We start from the raw sequence: 19,696 nt of genomic DNA on the forward strand, positions 1-19,696 counted from the left end.
CCTCCCCCGTTCATGCTCTGTCTCTCTCTGTCCCAAGAATAAATAAAAACATTGAAAAAAAAATTAAAAAAAAAAAGATTAAAAAAGGAATTGGGGGCACCTGGGTGGCTCTATCAGGCGTCTTTTTTTTTTCTTTTTTTTTTTAAGGCTTATTTATTATTGAGAGACAGAGAGACACAGAATGCGAGCAGGGGAGGGGTAGAGAGAGGGGGAGACACAGAATCTGAAGTAGGCTCCAGGCTCTGAGCTGTCAGCACCGATAGGCGTCTGACTCTTGATCTTGGCTCAGGTCATGATCTCATGGTTCATGACTTCGAGCCCTGCATCAGGCTCTGCACTGATCCTGTGGAGCCTGCTTGGGATTCTGCCTCTCCCTCTCTTTGCCCCTCCCTCATTCATTCTCTCTCCTCTCTCTCTCTCTCTCTCAAAATAAATACACAATTTTTTTAAAAAGGAAATTGAAGTTTGGCAGCAAAATGTAATTTCTAAGCAGATATCTTAGGTCATACTGACCTCCTACAAATGGTTTCACCACTTACTAGCTGTCTGACATTTGTGAAAGAATTTAACATCACAAAACTACAACTGACTCCTATTAAGATGGGTATAATCATACAAACCTCAAACGATTACTATAGAATTCAAAAATGGTAATGATTACCAAGTGCTTAGAACAGCTCCTATCTCTGCAAATCCTTAGTAGATTAAGCTCTTATGATAACTCCCATCATCATCATCACCCATGCCATTAAGAGGATTAAATATGATGTGGATACCTTTATTTAAGCGATTGTCTGGCACAAAGCAGGCACTCAGATGTTAACTTCCTTCTTCCTACCATGCTATAAGGCAGAGTATTTGCCTGTCAATGCACAGACAGACAAAACTAAAAGAATGTGACAACCGAAGCTCGATGATGTGAAAATGAAGAGCGAAAGCCATTTGTGAGACAGGGAAGAATTACAAACATTATAGGTGCAGCACACATTTTGGGCTCTTAATCATTTGGGTCTAGATTCTTTAACTTTGGTGAAAGCTCTGACCTCAGGGAGATGACCATAACCAATACTTTTTCTATACTTTCAGCAGTTTCAATGACTCCCTGAACCTCAAGTTAAGGACCTGAGAGTTTCTATTATGTCATTGGATTCTTAGAACTAATTTATATGCAAAAATGCTACTGAAAACCAGGCAGCCAGACCACAATGTCTGCTTCAGAATTTTCCATTTCACTCAATTCCATCTCCTATCTCTAAACTTCTATGGAGCCACAGCCACAGAAGCAGCGCTTCATAAAGCTAGCCCTCCTTTAAAACAAAGGTGGTTGGGTAGAGAGACAGAAGTGCCCAACACAAAAGAGTTCCTGAGAAACATGGCCCATGGCACATGACAAAGCAATTGTGTCTGAGGCTCAGATGCTCAAACCTCTTTCTCCCTTGCCCCTTTGGATTTTTACTCAACAGCTCTCACTTCTTGTCTCACACACACCAATATAGTTCCTTCACTTTCTCAAACCTGATACAACATGCTCTCTTCCCTAATTTCCACTCACCAGAGTCTCATGGGCTGGAAATTCCTTAGAATACACTTTGAGAAACACTGTCTTTTGCGAAAGGGGCAGGATTATCAGAGAATGCTATCAGTGAGATAGCAAAAATCTCTACCCAGAGTCATAATTGAAAAATGTCAGAGTATTAGGATTATTAGTCTGCAAATGAAAAAAATCAGAAACGCATTTTAGTTAATTAGTGGCCCGTTCAAACAAAACCTGAACCAAAACTCTATAGAGATTAATAAGGAAATAATCACTGTATTCTCTGAAAACTGGAAAATGTTTTCATGTACCAAGGAAAAATTACCTACACAATTTACTGAGTCCCACTGACTCCTTATTGGTTTCCAGTTCTCTGCCCTTTGGTGAGATCAATTTCTCAACAAGGTATGGCATCCCCGGAATAACCTCGGTCATTTAACAAATGTTTAGGGACTATATATTCTGATAGATCCACCTATAGCTTTGAGGAGATTTTTAAAAATCTACCAAATTTCTAATACAAATTCATTTTCTTAAAGTAAGAAATATGCCATGGAAGTGTCACTCCTGGCTGAGGGAAGTAGATAGAGGTACACTGATAAATAAGGAGCAATTTTCTTTTTGCTGGACCTGATAATAGGGAGTGTTGAGATTTTTACAGTGACAAATCTGACAGTTCCTGAGGCAAGATGAGGGATATTTGAAAGAAAGAGTGGCATGAATGGAGTTAGCTTGACAGCAAAGTTTTCAGTAACTGTGTGTCTTATTTTCTGAAAGCAGATCAGGATACTGAATATAGGCACAAATTTAAAAGGCTTGGGTTAACCAGGTTAAGTTTATTTATTAGATAATAGGTAGTAACACAATCATAGCTGGGTACAGGAAGATGAAGCTGGTATTTTAAAGAATGTCTAAGAATGGGGACCAGGAGGAAAAGAATCCAAAGAGATGGGACTAGAGAGACAGGAGGTGGGAGGCTGATCCATAATGCAGCAGAGAAATGACAAAACCCTAAGCTGGCATGTAGAAAATGGCCAGGGAACGATGGCGGCGGCAGATGCTGTGAAAGCAACAGCCATAAATAGGACTCAGAGCACTAGGATGTATGTGAAAAGGAGAGAGAGAGAGAGACGGTCAGAAAAAAAGATAATGTAACAAACTGGAATGAGCAACAACATGGTGGGCAAACCAGGGAGAGCAGGTTGGAGGGGAGAGTGGCATTAAAATATCTTTATTAGCGATAAACAGATATGCTTTATTACCTTGGGATTCTTCGGCTGTGACCACCACCTCTCCTAATCATCTCTCTCAGGGTGAGAGTCTCATATTCCATGTATGTGGTTGCAGTCCAAGACTTCTGAATGGCATTGATTGCTTTCACAAAGTCATGGTTATATTGGTAGAGCCTATTAGAATAGCTAACAACAAAAATAAGACAGTCTCAGTTATCCTCTTTACAGATGTAATTAGACTTCATTAAAGTAGGCATCCTTATACTCTGGGCCTAAGTGGAAAGTGGAATAATATTTTAGGAAGGCAATTTTTTTTTTTTTTTTTGCTTTTTTTTTGGTAATGCAACTGAACCACTTTATTCAAATCTTCAAAATAATCTTTATTTTACATTTTTAGTATAAAAATCAGTAAGTTAAATGCACCACAGTTTAAAAAGAGCCATAACACTGAATTTCCATAATAGTCAATGATAATCCAGCATCACACAAAGAGAACACAAAATTTAGATAAACTGAAATTATCAGATAAAATAAAATCCAATTTCAGAAAACAAAAACCAAACTACTAGGATTCCTGAAGTACTCAATCTTAATGAAATTTCACTAGACTCAAGTCATTTTGTCTTGTATCATATTCAGAGTATGAGCCTATTAATCCAGTTCAAAAATTTTTGGGAGCCATTAGTAACCGCATCAGACACTCTAACAATAAATGTAACCAATTTTTGATCTGAAAAATCCCCTTAATTTGACTCTAACGTCATCAAGCTTCTGAAATATATCCTACTCCTTACCCGTCATATTTTAAACAAACTGTTGTTTATAGCAGTTTGTGTTAATAGCTTTTGTTCAAATAGAGCTGTACTTCTGGCACCAAAGCAAATCTGAGTTTGTTCATATACGAAGACATGACCTATAAGGAAGGTCCAAAAAGTACCCTTCACTTTTGCCTGAGGGAAAGCACATGTATACCAAGAGTCTAGAACTGGAATGTCTCGTATAAAATAAAAGTTCAAGTTAACAAAGATCTATGTGTAAGGATGTTTGATGAAACACTTTTATAATACTGATAGATTATAAATAACCTAAATAAATGTTCTAAGATAAAGCATTGATTAACAATGGTACTTCATTGACTATGAGTTTATTCAGTAAAAACGTACAGGAGATTATTTACTGCGTGAAAATTAAAGGATATCTCACTAAAATAGAGTCTGGAGGTTTGGCAAGGGGAGCTCTCATGCCCCACCACTCTTTATCAATGGCAAATCCAACAGGACGATAAGGATCTTGCCAGTGGATACAACTTTACTATCCCATCAGGAGGAAGAAAGGCTTACCTCCTCCCCTGGCAAGGCCCAGCCAATGGGAGAGAGCCGCAGCTCAGCCAATGAGAAGCCACTATACTTCCAACTCCCAGTTTCCTGCATGACTGTTTTGGTTATCATAACCTTCCCAGTTCCCTCCTATCCTCTATAAAAGAGCTTGCTTCCCTTGCTCTGCACACTTGTGTACGGTTTTTGCCGTAGCTTGCTAGTCACAGTTGCAATTCTCTGCTATTCCCAATAAAATCACCTTTTGCTGGTAAAATAACTGTCAGTTTTATTTTTAATGTTAACAAGTGATTCGGAAGAGTATTCGCACTGTATATAAATAAAAAGGCAGGATATCAAATAAGTTTATATAGAATCAACCAATTTTTGTGAAAATATACTTATAGTATAAATACATTTTTAAAATGCCAAGGGGTGCCTGGGTGACTCAGTCAGTTGAGTGTCTGGCTCTTAATTTAGGGTCAGGTCATGATCTCACACTTTTTGGGTTCTGTGCTGGCAGTGGAGCCTGCTTGGGATTCTCTCTTTCCCTCTCTCTGCCCCTTCCCCACGTGCTCTCTCACACTCTCTCTCTCAGAATAAATAAATTTTAAAAAGTAAAAAACAAAAGGCCAAAACTTGTTATCTCTGAGTGGCAACATAGAATCACTACCTTGCCCCACCCGCTACAAGTTTTACAATGCACCTTTATAACTTTGTAATAATAATAATAAAAAAAAGGAGATGACAGCATAAACTGTATATAATGTACATATAGCATGGCAAACATTATAACATAGGAGGCAAAAAATTTTTTTTACATATGGACGTTAGGTTTACATCCTTGTTATTCAAATGTGGTTCTTGAACCCAGTATTAGCAGCCACACCTGAAAGCCCATTAGAAATGCAGATTCCAAGTATCCAATCCAGACCACCAAAATCAGAAACTACATTTTAACAATATGCCCAGGTGATTCACAATAACATTAAATTTGAGAAGCACTAGTTTCCCTGATCTCAAATGCTTGGGTATGGATATGGATACGGATATAAATAAATCTAATACACAGAGAATATGCTTACAAAGCAAAAAGACTGGAGAAGTTGATTAGTCATACAATACAAACTTGTATCAAACCTATGTTCCGGGTACTAGGATTACGGATAATTATTTCTACTTAAGAAGATTCTGTCACTGAAGTATGACTCATTATCCAAGACTTCCCAATTATGCAAAGCAAGATACACCTAATTTGAGTAACACCTAGGCATGTTGTGAACTTTTCTTTCCCTTTTTATTTAGATGTTCACAGAGGAATTATTTTGACATAGTCAAAGAAACCTGGGAGCACTGAAAATAATAAGAAAAATGTGCAACTACTTTGATAATCATGTGTATACATGTTTTTATCAAAGCTCTTTCCTTCTTGCAAAGTGTGAAACCAGAGAGTTATGATTATTAAATAGATTTTAAAACTTCCTGTATCTGGTTTCTGACAACACTAACAAAATAAAAACAAGTTACAGTTGTTTGTTTCTTTAGATACGAGGGTAAATTTTAAATTGTAAAGGTCTATTTTGAAGTGTTTTCCACTGATGGGAGTCACTGTTGACTCTCAGGTATTCAAGAAGCAGTAAGTTAGTCCTGCTTTTCTTGCTTTATCCTAGCAACACATCAGACAGGGACATGTGCACTATACTAATGACAAGGCAGGTCTTAAACACTATTATTTTCAGTGTTTAAGATCCAAGGAAATTAAAAATAATGTAGTTTACTATGGGGTAACAGATCATTAAGAGCTGAAAGAGACCTTAAAGATCTCTTTAAGCATAGAGCAGAAGACCTTAAGGTCTTAAGCATAAGACCTTAAAGCACAGTCCCAAATGCTCCTTTTACAGGTGAAGTGGAATAGGTTCTGAGCATGCCAGTGAGTAGCTTCTTCATTAAGTGGGACAATGTTTAAAATACCGAAAAGAGCACATTAGTACACAGCACATCCCAAGTGGGAGAGTGAAAAGTGAACAGTTTAATAAGAAAAGTGTTGCTCAAGGATCAAGTCAAGCAAAGTAATTTAAAAGCTAAATTCAAAATGGAGAGGATGCATTAGTCTAGATCTTTATGAGTACTTTCCCAGACAAGTGCAACTTGTCCTCTTTAAACTCCTGTCCCCATTGTCTCTACCTCAGAACCACATCCCCAACTTCTCTACTGTAGGATCACTCACTGCCCATGTGGCCTGGCCTGGGAAAATTTATTCATGGGTACTTTTAGTGGATTTCACAACTAAATAAAACAGAAAAGGCTGCTACCAATAATACCCATTTATCTTTTCCTTCCAAATAACTAAAGTCTGAAATCTCTCATTTGTGTGGTTCACAGTTACTTAACCTGGACCTTGCTTAACAAAAACTTTAACTGCGTATTGTAAGTTGAATTGTGTCTTCCCAAAATTCATAGGTTCAAGTCTAAACTTCCTCGGAAAGTGATTTGGAGACAGGACCTTTAACAGGGAAATTACAGGAACATGAGGTCCTATCAGTGGTCCCAAACCCAATATGACTGGTGCACTCAGGGAAAAAAGAGATTAGGAAACAAACTGAGGGGTGACATGTAAGGACACAGTGAGAAGGTGGCTGTGTGCAAGCCAGGGACACAGGCTTCACAAGAAACCAAGCCGGCTGACATGGTGGATCTTGGACTCTAGACTCCAGAACTGTGAGAAAAGAAATTCTTGTTGCTTAAGCCACTCAGTCTGTGACACTTGGTTTCGGCAGCCCCAGCAAACTAATACACTGCTACATCACTACTAAGAACTGTCAGTTCAGTTACTCACTGCCCTTGTTTAAAAGTTATGTTCAATTAGTATCACCTATGATTTGTTGCAACATAAACATTGGCATGTACAAGTGTTAAGCAATCACATGGCAATGATAAACCGCTCTTTTCTTTCTTTGGCACTGCAATTCTATGGTCCTTCATATAAATTTTCTTGAAAGCCATCAGTGGTCCATTACTCTTGGAAAAAATATTTTCTTCTCTCCGTTCCATTACTCAACATGTTTTTCCAGTTAGGTTTTATATAATATGGCCTATGTTTCTATGTTAAATAAATTGTATATCATCAAAATAATGTTTTCCAAGAATTAACATAGACGTATCCTTCTACATACTATAAAACTAAGTGTATTTTTCCCTTGTAACAACTCACTTTTCCGGAAGACTCTCAAGGTGTGCTGTGTTCACATTCACATTCTCAGAGGTACTTCCCACCTTGGTTCCCGTGAAGCAAGCCCAGTTCCGGCCCAGCACATCGTGCACCCATCCAGGCATGGTCTCCTGGCAGTAACTGGTTACCTTGCCGCACTCTTCTTCATACTGCAACCAGTAAGGGAAGGAAACGTCAAGCAAATGGATCTGTACTCATCTGTCAGGTCCCTTTTCCCGGCTCCCATTCACAGTCCTTTCATCTTGGGAACCAGCCTCTGCCAACCAAAAGAAAAAATTCACCCTGAGAGGTTACATTCTGAGAATTACTCTATAAAAGGAGGAGAAATAAACTTTTCTATGATTGCAGGAACTGACTGCCAAAAAAAAAAATTTGCATAACAAAACATTTCTGGGAATGAAAATCAGGGGGAAAAAACCTAATATTTTTAGAGCATCTGCCCCATGGCAGGCATTTTACAATAGTTTCCTCACGTAGTCCTCGCTAAGCCAATGGGGAAAGAGCCTTCAACAGGCCCATTTTACCAGCAAGTAAGTGGAGGCTCGGCTGAGAGAGGGTATGTAGCTCCTAAAATAACAGAGCAGTTACACGGCAGAAACAAATTTCTGTTCAACTGTCAGACTATACTTTTCTACTCAAAGAAGATGTACTCCAGCAAACTACAAAAATAAAGGATGAAAAATTTCCATAGAACTAAACAAAATCTTTTTTCCTGTCAACCTCACAATTTATTAGGATAATCTGATTATGGGGGAGAAAAACCTGATTATTAATATTCTCTCCATTATATTTCATTAATATGGCCCCTTGTCCTATTCCAATGTTAATACTGAACACCTATAATGTGATAGATCTAGGATTTGAACTCAAATACATAGGTTCCTGAGCTTACAAACCCTCATGTTATAACATCTCCTCATGGAGAAGGAAAGCCCAGAATGTGGGAGGAAGAAAGGGAAAATTCATGCTAAATTTCAATGAGGAGGGTCTTGGGCACAATTTCAGGCACTGACTTACTGGAACAAAAGCACAGAAGCAGTCAGATGACACATAAACAAATTGCCAGCAGTTAGCTGAATTGCAATACTTTTCTTTCGAAAAGTACATAGTAGGTTATTTTTGACTCACAGGCTATAGTTTGCGAACTCCTAACAAAACAGGTATCACTTTACCTGTGTGCAGGGGTTGGCAAACTTTTCTAAAGCCAGAGAAACAACATTTGAAGGCTTGCTAACTATAAGGCCTCTGTCAAAACCACTCAACTCTGCCACTGCAATATAAAAGTTGTATAGGAAACACAGAAATGAATGAAGTAGACTGTGTGCCAGTAGAACTTTATTTACAAGACCAGGCCCAAGGTTTGCAACCCCTGCGTTTAGAGGAATGCATGGGCTAAACTATACCTAAGGGTAGAATTACCTTTGCATCAGACTCTCTCTGAATTCAAATCATATTTACGAATGGAGTTAAAAATGCTTGGCCTTAGAATCCAAAAAAACTAGATTTGAACCTTGGGATTCACCACCCACTAAGCTATACAACACAGGATAAGTGAGTATGGACTACTCACATAGATTTATACTCTGCATCCGTATTGGTGGTTCATATTATGAAACCTGTCTATCCACAGCTGGCTAAGCATGTCTTCACCTGTGTGAGTTCAGCTTCCTGCTCATGTCCCTGCTAAAGCCCCAACTCAGGATGAGAAACACTGAAACAAAGGCCTTAGAATATGACCAAGCTGCAACATTAGAGGGTGTGTTGCATAAAAAGATCAGTAAAATTTATATTTATTAAAATCAAAACTACATGCAACTGCTATTTTTATAGATCAAAAACACACTAATATTGGTACTTCATTTGATGGAATCTAAACCCCTTAGCATTCTTTTCAGTATCTCTTTGGCACAGGCTCTTGATCGTGTTCCATTCTCTGCAGTGCGGTGGTCAGACAGGCCAGGTGGGGTTAAGCCAAGGCTCCCCCACCTCTGCCGTTTCAGAAAGCAGTCTGACAAGACTTTAAAGAGTTCTTGAAATGTACCTTACAAAATATGTCAGATACACATAAATGAAAAAAAAAAATACCACACGTAGGAAGACACTCATTGCAACAGAAAAGTTAAAACCAAGAACTGTGTCCTAAGTGTTCATGTATAAAAATAAAGGAGTATTATACAGCATTTTAAATGATAAATGTGAGTTCTATAGGACAGACGGCTGCCTGCTTCTATGAATGTAGTTTTATTGAACACAGCCAGAACCACTTGTGCACATATGGTCTATGGCTGCCTCCATACTACAGCAGAACTAGTAGCCACCTTAGAATACCTAAGGCCCACAAAGCCAGAAATGTTTACTACCTGACCTTATAAGAAAAAGTTTATCGACCTCTGTAGAAAACCTATGTTAAGAAAAAAAATTATAAGATAGTACTTAAGTTGAATACAAATGCAAAGAAGTTTCAAAAATGGAAATAAAAGGCAAAATCAGTCTCTGGGTAGAATCTCCTTGTTTATAAAATGAGGACTGCTATATACAATTATTCACTTTAAAAAATATTCTTGGGGTGCCTGGGTGGCTCCATCAGCTAAGTGTCCAAGTTTGGCTCAGGTCATGATCTCATGGTGAGTTTGAGCCCCACAGGGAGCTGTCTGCTGTCAGCACAGAGCCTATTTCAGATCATCCCCCTCTCTCTCTGCCCCTATCCCACTTGTGCACATGCATGTGCCATCTTTCTCGAAAATGAATCAACATTAAAAAAAAATAAATTAAAAAATTTCCTAAGAATGAAACTCATAGCCTACAAAGTCCTGGAAGAGGACGCCTATGAGAGATGGTCAAGGTGTTGTTAGAGGCTGTTAACACTCATCTGTTTTGGAATTACTATTACACCTGAAAAAAATTATTTATAGAACTTATTGAGTATTTTGCTAAGGTCTTTCATTTATTTATCAAATATTTGTTGGCCACCTATTTCTCAGACATCAGTGCAAGGTACTAGGCACGTACACATAAATGTATTGATGTGGCCCTAGCCCTTAAGAGGTTCACAATTCAATGAAAGAAACAAATAATTCATTACAACATCATGTGGTTCAAGAAGCTAACCATGCTGGAGAAGCCCGGGAAACTTCCCCATCTAGGCAGAATTTAGATCACAGATGAAATAACTTTCCCCTAATACCAAAAGAGTTAGGGGCATTCAAGTGAGAAGAACTGGGCCCCATGTTTTTCATCAGTGTGGTTTTGCTCACCTGGTTGGCACAAATGAGTCATAGTTACAAGCATCATGTCTAACACCAAATGAACTTTCCCTGTGATGGGAAGGCTGACTTGTTATTTTGATAGAGGGGGAAAAAATTCACCAAAGCATGACTGATTTTGCTGAAGTTTCTTACCACATTTTTTTAAGGACTCTGTATTTTTTATCAACATTATGGAACTATAGCACCTTATCAGTTCACATTTTGATAAATATCTTACCCATCACTCATAAATCTTCTAAGTTCAAGGAAACCGAGATAATATAGTCTCAGGGGACAAAATAAGTAGTCAAACTAGAATTTATAAAACCAAGGGCTCTTCCCAATACCACACACCACTTCATATACTCTGTCTTTTCACAAAGAGCTAGAGAAGTAAACATACTAGCCAACTCCAAAAACAGAGAGGAGATACCGAGAAACCATGCAGCAAAGAGTTTCCATCTGTATCATTCGAGCCTCACAAGGATTCCTTGGGATAATAGGCATCACTCTTTTCATAAAGAAAAAAAAAATTACATGCTTTGCAAAGTAAATGGAGAAGAGAGAATTCAAACATGGGTTCACAAGTTATAGGATCATTACTTTATTCACTGTCTTTAAAAAAAAAAAGTTGAAGATTAACAGACTCTCAAGAGTAAAGTCCAAATTGCTGTTCACAGCCCTGTAAGGGCCACTTACATTCTCTAGCAACCCTAATGGTCATTTTCTAATTCAATCTTTTTTACCTTTTTTTGCCAAGGTTTTTTGATGGGGAGCAGAGGTCAAAGACATGGTCTTCAGGCTGGACTTCCTAGACTATATCCAGCTCTGACACTTACTGTCTGTGTGATCCTAAGCAGGTTACTTATCCTTTCTGCACCCTCATCTATAAGATCAGGATGATGGTAGACTCCACCTCATATACTCTGTTTTACATATATTGACTCATTTCACTTTCACAGCAGCTTATCAGGTTGTTCTCGCCTCAAAAAAAAAAAAGGCACTGTGAGAATAGGATTGTTTATTCAGGAAGTAGGAAACTGGCATTAGGAAGCAATAATTTATGGAATGAGTGAATAAATGAATAAGAGAAAGAACAACAAATGCCAAGTCCTCTTTAGCAATAACACAAGAAACTCAGAAAAGATACGGTTTGTAATTAATCAAAATGCAGTGCTTCTAAGATATCACAGAGACCCTGAAATTACTTTATAAAAGGTAGGACGGGGTTGTAATACCCTGTAATCTGTGCAGGATTCAGTAGAAGAAGCATTGAGCACTCTAGAAGACGACTAGTCAGTACCTTACACCTTGAAAGGACCACATGCTGTTCATGTTATTTTCTTGATTTGAACGTTCTCACGGTATCTCTCATTTTTGCTATTGTGAAATAGTTCTTATGTGATTCTGACATTATTACCAATTAAGAAGCTGAAGTTTTGGCCACATTATCCAGCTTGAAATATAGCCAAAGTATTTTTAAGGGTTTTCATTTATTTCATTTATATAAACATCAGTGTCCGAATACCATCCTGCACAGATGGTGTAATTTAAGTTTCCATTCGTTCATGCCAATTTCAACAGATAATTTCATAAAATGTAAATTCCACACGCTAGCACTTAGGTTTAGAAAACTACTAAGATTTACTAGCTATCCATTTGCTTCTTCAAAATTACCCAAGGTCGCCAAACATTCTCAAACCCCTCTTCAAGTTCCCACTCATTTCATCAACTATCATTACTGTTACCTATTTAACTGATTGAAAAAGAACAGGTTGGGATATTTTAGAAGTTTAAAATCACCTTGTTCCATGGTTTCCCTGATTAATATACTTGGCAAATATTTGAATACTTAACTTTTATGTAATGCACTGGCTATCAGAAATAGGCAGTCTCGTAAAAGGGCTTTGCCCTTTAAATCCTGTTCTGCCACTTATAATTCATGTAACCTTCAGCAAACCACAACTAAAGAGCCCCAATTTCTTCACCTGATAGTGGGAATGATACCTACAACACTGGATACCTTTGAAGGATAAAGATGACATTGTAACTTTGATGAGTTTAAAAAGTTAGGAACATGAAACAAGCAACAGAAGTATGATTATCTGTTACCACGGGGGATACAGAAGTTGTTTTAAGACTGTAACTATGCCATCAAAGAACTTAAACACTAAGCCCAATCTGTCACCTGAACAGTTGATACTGGTTGTCAACCAGTGGTTTCCAAAATGAGATGAAAGATGATCCATTAGAATATTGGGAAAAACATTTTTTTTACGTTTGTAATTATATACAAATAAAATTGAGAAACAACTTCCACTGTTTTTTAATTTACAAAGCAACCGATGCCACCGCTCAGTGTCAAGGTCAGAAGTTCACCTGCCAGGCACAGTGTGCTACACATGTGATGGGTAGGACACAGGATATCCTTTTTACATGGGCCTGCTTACACTAATTTCTGTACCTATCTGATTTAATGAAGCTAATTTTCACAAAGTGGCTTAAAATACTTGCAGAGAAACCCAAATTTGCAAATACTAATATAAGCAGACATAAGAATACTGACAAAGCTTACCTTTGCCCTGTTCCTGGTAGAAGTTGTCGGGCAAATACAAGTTTCTGAAATCAGATGTTTTCTAATGGTTCCATCACAGCAGTGTTCAGTTTTTAATCTTAGTTACCAATAAAACACGTTTCACTTAAAATCTGTCTAGCTATACTTGTGGTGAGCATGGCATAACAGCTGTCGAATCTGACACTATCAGAACAGTGTTAGCTCTACCCCAATTTAAAAAAAATAGTCCATTAAACTGTCACCACCCCTAATACCCAACAGCACTTCCAGACTTTACTAAACCTGTGATACTTTCATACTTTTAATAAAATGGATCAAAACTACTGACATCTTTTAAAGATTTTAATTAGAAAATTGTGCTTCCAAATGTGGAAAACTTTCAGTAATGAAAATTATAGGTAACGGATTCTTATGATAATGAAGCATGCTTTTTGTATTATTTTCAAAGAATATCATCGTGGAATATATTTTGGCAAAACCCATTTTTGTGACAAATATTTAATCATTTAATATTACCTCATGTGTTTGATAGCAAACATCAGTACGGCAGTACACATATATAATGTTTTAAATGTACCTTTACACACTGTGGAATACATGACAAAAAATTTGGAGAACCATGTCTTATCCATCAAGATCATTCAACATTTCAGGAAAAGACACCTGGCGTGAAGCTCAATGATTTAATGGTAAAGCATATATGCAGAGATAGTACATTTCCAGCAATACTGAATAACAAAACATGTTTACTTGAGTTCTGCCCTGTTTCCTGTATATAGATTAACTGCTTTCATTTGCTGTCAGGTCTGGAGTGTAAAAAGCATCAACAAAAGAAAACAAGGCACATTTTTACTAAGTTGTTATTTTCCCAGACCTACCCAAGAGTACCACATATTTCCTCAGAAAGAAACAAACTCCCCTCTGCCGGCTTCAAGGATTAGCTCTAGCTTTCTACCTAACTAGATTTAACCATTTGTTTGAAAAGTTGAATTTCAATGAATTTTGAAACTGCCAAGAAATCATTACAGTGGTTGTAACCAAATACCTTCCAGGATTTTACTGAGGTAAAGACAGATTTGTATGTGGAAGTGAATTCATTTATTTCCAGTGCTTAAAACACATTCAGGTTAAACCAAAATATAGGTTCTAGAATTAGTTAAAATAGCAATTTATCATTCAATACAGTTGTCAAAATCTCTTGGCTCATTCCTCACTTCCTCGTTCATAAATTTTTAAACTGGGAGATTTAAACAAATCTGAGAGTTCACCTAATCTAACCTTTGGCTGGTGCCTCTCAATGTACCGAACTGGGGGAAGGAACAGGACAGCCCACAGCACTCCAGGCTGTGCAGAATCTGCCATCATAAAGCTATCTACCCCGACAGCTAACTTAGTTTTTAGTAATTCTCAAAGTTACAACTTTACTGTTTTTAACTTTGAGCCCTATCTTGGTTTTTCTAGTCTCATACAAAAATTAAAATGTAAATAAATGAACAGAATAAAATCTAAAATCCTCCACTGTTTTCTACCACCCCAATTCAACAAATATGGCCTGAGGGTCCACTACAGACTCTTAAGTACGTAAAGGTAACAATATACCCAGAAACATGTCAATAAAACAAGACAATACAATGATATTATTCAATTTTCTTTCTTCTACATTTATTGAAGGCCTATTATTTATCATGCATCACATTATACAAAGGGAATAAAATGGTTAGTAGTACAGAGTTGATCCCTGCCCTCAGAGTTTAAAGATCAGAGCAGACAAACAATTGTGACAGAAAATGCAAAGCGGTATTATTTTAGGACACCTGCTAACACAAGTATCTGTAATTTTGTACCTACCAAGTCTTCTTTTCCATTAGCAAAACATTTAGATGCAAAGTTTCTCAGAGAAATAGAAAAAAAAAAAAAAAAAACTTTCGTAGAGGTGGTTTCAAATTCCATATTAAATACATTCTTACACACATTAGCTGCTTTGTCACTTTACATCCTGAAAATTAGTTTGAAAAATGCAACTCTTTTAGAACCCTGGAGACAGGTAACCTGATATGTATTTTTAGGGCACAGAACCAGAAATATAAACATAGCATCATTTTTGATTGTGCTCCTGGAATACAGAAGAATTACATCTATGTAAGCTGATATTACTTGTGAAAAGTCTTTGAAAAGACAAGAGAAGTGTGGTCAGTTTTCCAAACACTTATAAAGTTCTATGTAATCAGGTTCTGAAGATACACAGGTTGACATACAGCTTTTCAGTATGGAAGAAGACACACTAGCAAATCACTCCATTACAGCAGTTAATGCAGAATTACCTGAGCAGAGGTAACTGCAAGCATGATGTGAACCAAAACAATGGCAGTTCTCTCACCAATGGAGAGAGCTAGGGAAGGTCTCACAGAGGTGGCATCAAGGCCCCGAGTAATGAATTATCAGGTCCAGAGGTAGGGTGATAAAAGTATCCAGGTAGAAGTAGTTGGGTATACAGTTACTTCACCTTTTTAAGACATAACCTTTCCAGAATAGCAGACCAGTGGCCACTCAGAGGTCATAAAAAGTTCTCTGAACCAATAAAATGATAAAAATCTGATATCTAGAGATTCTTCCATTCAAGCACAGATACAAGAGAAAAGCCCTCCAGAAAATAGGGACTAGGTATGGTTCCAAATTTTCAGCGTACTGAGGCTGATATTCATCAATTCTGAACAACTGAGCAGGAAAGTAGTCCACTGTTTAGCAGGAAAGAGCTAAAAGATAGCAATCAATAAGAACAACAGTGTAATTAAGAGAAGTCAACTAGGCAAAATTACTTAATGTGACGTTTTTCAGAACCTTCCTTTCTAAGAACACAAAAGGAGAGAAGGTAAGTTTTCATCTTGAATAAAAGGACCTGGTTTAGGAAAGAAAGAGAATAGCCTAATTTGGTAAGGAAACATAAGCTGTAAACCATTTCAAAAGAAGCCAATGCAATGCGTATTTCATTCCATTAAACATTCATGATGCTTATCAACTGGGAGTCTCCAGAAAAAAATCCCCTGAAATGTCTGTCACTCAAGTACCATTATTTCTTTTATCCTTTAGCCCCAGGGAGGTCCTTAGGCTTGAAAGGCTAGCCCCTGTCATTTTACAATTAGATGCCCAGTAAGAGACTAATTTTCCCTATCTGTAAAATGAAGCTAGTAATATCTACTTCATAAGATCTTGTAAGGTAATATATGTCAAGTTCTTAGTACAAAACTGGGACCTAATCAAAAAAACAGACAAAAAAAAAGTATTAATCACCCCATCTTTCTGGCTAGGGTACTACAGGCCTATGATCTACAAGGATACCCTTCTGTGGTTTGACTTATCTCAGAAACCTGTCCCCCAAACATGTCTTCTGTAGAATGATCTTTCTACCCTCTACATCTGTGCATCTCAAGATATCCTGAAGCATTAATTTCTCCTTACAATGGGTCCTGTGGTTCATCAAGATAATTAAAGAAAGAAAGGCACACAAGAAGATAATTTAACTGGAATAAAATTTGCACTATGAACAAAATACAACACAAAATTCAAATCCTAATGAGTTTGGAAAAATCATTTCAATAGAAAAATATTCAAAAGGGAAAAACTCGAGTTTCATATAGTTCCTTTCATTCAAAGGTTGAATGGTGAAGCCACCTAAGACTTCCAGATGTCTTTCTTTTTCCTGTGTAGTCTCTGGTTGTTCACATTTCAAAATGGCGGTTGCTGCTTTCCAGGGAAATGGTTCAGGAGGGCAGCTGCCTTGGAGGTAGGTCACCAGGACTCCTCAGCATTTTACATGCACAGAAAGACTCCAGAAGGGGAATGTAGTTGCTAGAGGCCTCGGCTAGCTGTTAGAGGTAAGAAGGTCCACGGCTGCATGCTGCTCTGCCTCTTAGCCCCAAAGTCTGTTTTTGGTTGTTGTTTTAAAAGAGCCCCTCAACAGATGCTCTATTTAATAACTAAAAGACAATAAAAACTAGAGTTACAAGCCAACCAGAATCAGATGGTCTCTTAAGAATGTTTAATCATATTAATTTCTTTTCAGAAAAAAAAGAAAACCCCCCCCCAAAAACAAAAAAAAAAAACAACAACAGTGCTAGTATTTGAAATGCTGGTAAATCTTAATGCTATTTAAGACATTCACAAAAGCTGCCATTCTCCAAAGCTGAAAGCTTAAGCAACATGTATCATGCATGCAGCCAACATGCTCAAGAAGCACATGCAGAGGCATTTGAAATCAACTACCACTGTATGAATCTAATATAATTTTGAAATATACTTAAAAGAAACAGGCCAATCCAGCATCCTAGATAGATAGGTTACCATGCATTCCTTACGAAACCTAAATGGAGGCTTAATGCTGCTTTGATCTGTATTTCCAGGTATTTATCCCTCTATTTATCCCACTTACTAAGAGCAAACACTAAGGGGGTTTATCTTTTAATAGAGGCATTCCTTAATTATTAGGAAGAGAGAGAGTTTTAAGACAGAATTTTGTCAACTGCATTCTGAAGATACCTTATTTTTTGTGAGGAAAAAACGGGTAGCTTATTTTGGGCAAGTTTCCTATTTTGTCTTCCTCCAAAGCTACCACCATCCACTCTATAAAAGATCCTGAGATTCTGAAAGAAGGGAAACTACACAATCTATACTTATTCAACTACCAGGAATTCAGGGAAAAAAGAGCTTATTAATTTCAGCTCTAATTTTCACTTTGATCTGTTAATAGTGGCTGCCTAGAACAACCTCTGAAGTTTAACAAGATACAGTGACAAGTGATGAGTAAGCCTACCCAGCACATGTGTGGGCCACTAGGGGTCTGTTAACAGTTTGGAAAACACTGATAAGGATAAAGCTATGGAAATTTCAACACTTATCCCAGTTCCCTTTTTCATAGCTCTTTTTTACTTAGGAGCTAAGTAAAGGAAGTAGGGAAAGAGGAAAGGGGAAATAATATTGTGTTAAAATGCAAGGAATGGTAGGGCGTCTGGCTGGCTCAGTCAGTACAGCGTGAGACTCTTGATCTCAAGTTGAAGGTTTGAGTCCCATGTTGGGTGTAGAGATTAGTTAAAAATAAAATCTTAAAAAAAAATGCAAGGAACAGTTAAGTCCCTATCAACTTTACTCTCTAACCACCCTTTTTCCATAAAAAGTTTTTTAATTTTTTTTAATGTTTATTTATTTTTGAGAGACAGAGAGAGACAGCATGTGAGTGGGGGAGGGGCAGAGAGAGAGAAAGACACAGAATCTGAAGAGGCTCCAGGCTCTGAGCCATCAGCACAGAGCCCGATGTGGGGCTCGAACTCACAAGCCATGAGATAACGACCTGAGCAGAAGTTGGATGCTCAACCAACTGAGCCACCCAGGCGCCCCTTCCATAAAAAGTTTTAAGACCTCTAAATTTATGGATCCAGTGAGAGTAATGATTTAAACATCTTTTTGGGGAGCCTGGGTGATTTAGTCTCTTGAGCATCCAACTTTTGAGTTTGGCTCAGGTCATGATCTCAGGGTTGTAGGATTGAGCTCCATGTCAGGCTCTGTGATGAGCAAGGAGCCTGTTTGAGATTCTCTCCCTTTCCCTTTGCCCCTCCCCTGCTTGTGCTCACACTGCACACGCGTGCACTCTAAAATAAGATTAAAATTTTAAAAAACACCTTTTCTAAGTGTGAGAAGAATGTCAAAAGTGAAAAAGACCCTCTTATTCCTAGTCAGTAGTCTCTGTTCTGAAAAGGAGTCAGTTTCAAAAGATGGGTGATGTCTCACGGTGATGAGTGCCAGGCAGATGAATTTCTCTGGAAGAGCCACCCTCTCTACTAGAAAACAGACCTAATATGCCATAGCTTCACATGGTTCCCTCTGGAGTCTTTTAGGAAAAAAATGAGCAACCTGAGGCAGTGTAACTACTTCAAATAAGTGAAGTGACTGTGAGCTAACTTTTTCTTAACTGGGTCTCTACCTGTTTGGGTTCATGTCTGCTTATGTTATAAGCATCATACTTGCAACAACCAATTCGATGTGTTGCAAACAGAATAAACTAAAGTGAAAGATCACTCACATAAAATAGTGCAGGCAGGTAAGAAGTAGCAAAGCAAGAAGCAGGCTCAAGCAAGAAATGTATAAGAAAACCCTAATCTCTCCAGTCTTCATCTCCCTTTCCCAGATGAATAAACAAATAGTAATTTGCATAAGCCACCACGGAGGAGGGAAGCTGGCTCTTTCGTAAGTTAAAAACTTCAGTGGAGCTCACCCAGTTTGTTCCTCAGATGTCTCAAATCATGTACCCTCACAGTTCCCAGCTGCATGAACAACTGACTGATAAAATCAGTGACATCCTATGAAGAGTTCACAATGGTAAACTAAGTCATTATGTTACAATTAAGCATCACCATGAAAAAAAAAAACAAAACTAGGCTTGGATTGTTAAATTTCTGATTCTTTCCATAAAATGAAATACTCAAGAGTAAATCTCAAGTTGTTAAAATTAAAAAAAAAAAAAGACAACATCTGGATCTCAGTATGCTAAATCTATACTAAAACAAGTAAATGAGGCTAA

The 19,696-nt window shown here is 37.6% G+C and overlaps 1 protein-coding gene across 3 annotated transcripts in view; it reads right to left on the reverse strand.

Annotated features, from left to right (window-relative positions):
* Positions 1-19,696, reverse strand: part of CTSC (cathepsin C) — a 37,579-nt gene that overhangs the window by 9,608 nt on the left and 8,275 nt on the right. Inside the window, exons 3-4 of one of the 3 annotated variants that reach the window (XM_015064048.3) lie at positions 7,291-7,457; positions 2,797-2,952 (exon numbers count right to left, since the gene is read on the reverse strand). In XM_015064048.3, coding sequence (XP_014919534.2) covers positions 2,797-2,952; positions 7,291-7,457 — 323 coding nt within the window. Of the gene's footprint in view, positions 1-2,796; positions 2,953-7,290; positions 7,458-14,763; positions 19,476-19,696 lie in introns of those variants that run through there. The other 2 variants (XM_015064049.3, XM_053203769.1) reach the window with 2 other exon arrangements.

The sequence above is a fragment of the Acinonyx jubatus genome, chromosome D1 (genome assembly GCF_027475565.1).
Source record: "Acinonyx jubatus isolate Ajub_Pintada_27869175 chromosome D1, VMU_Ajub_asm_v1.0, whole genome shotgun sequence".
Classification (NCBI taxonomy): Eukaryota; Metazoa; Chordata; class Mammalia; order Carnivora; family Felidae; genus Acinonyx; species Acinonyx jubatus.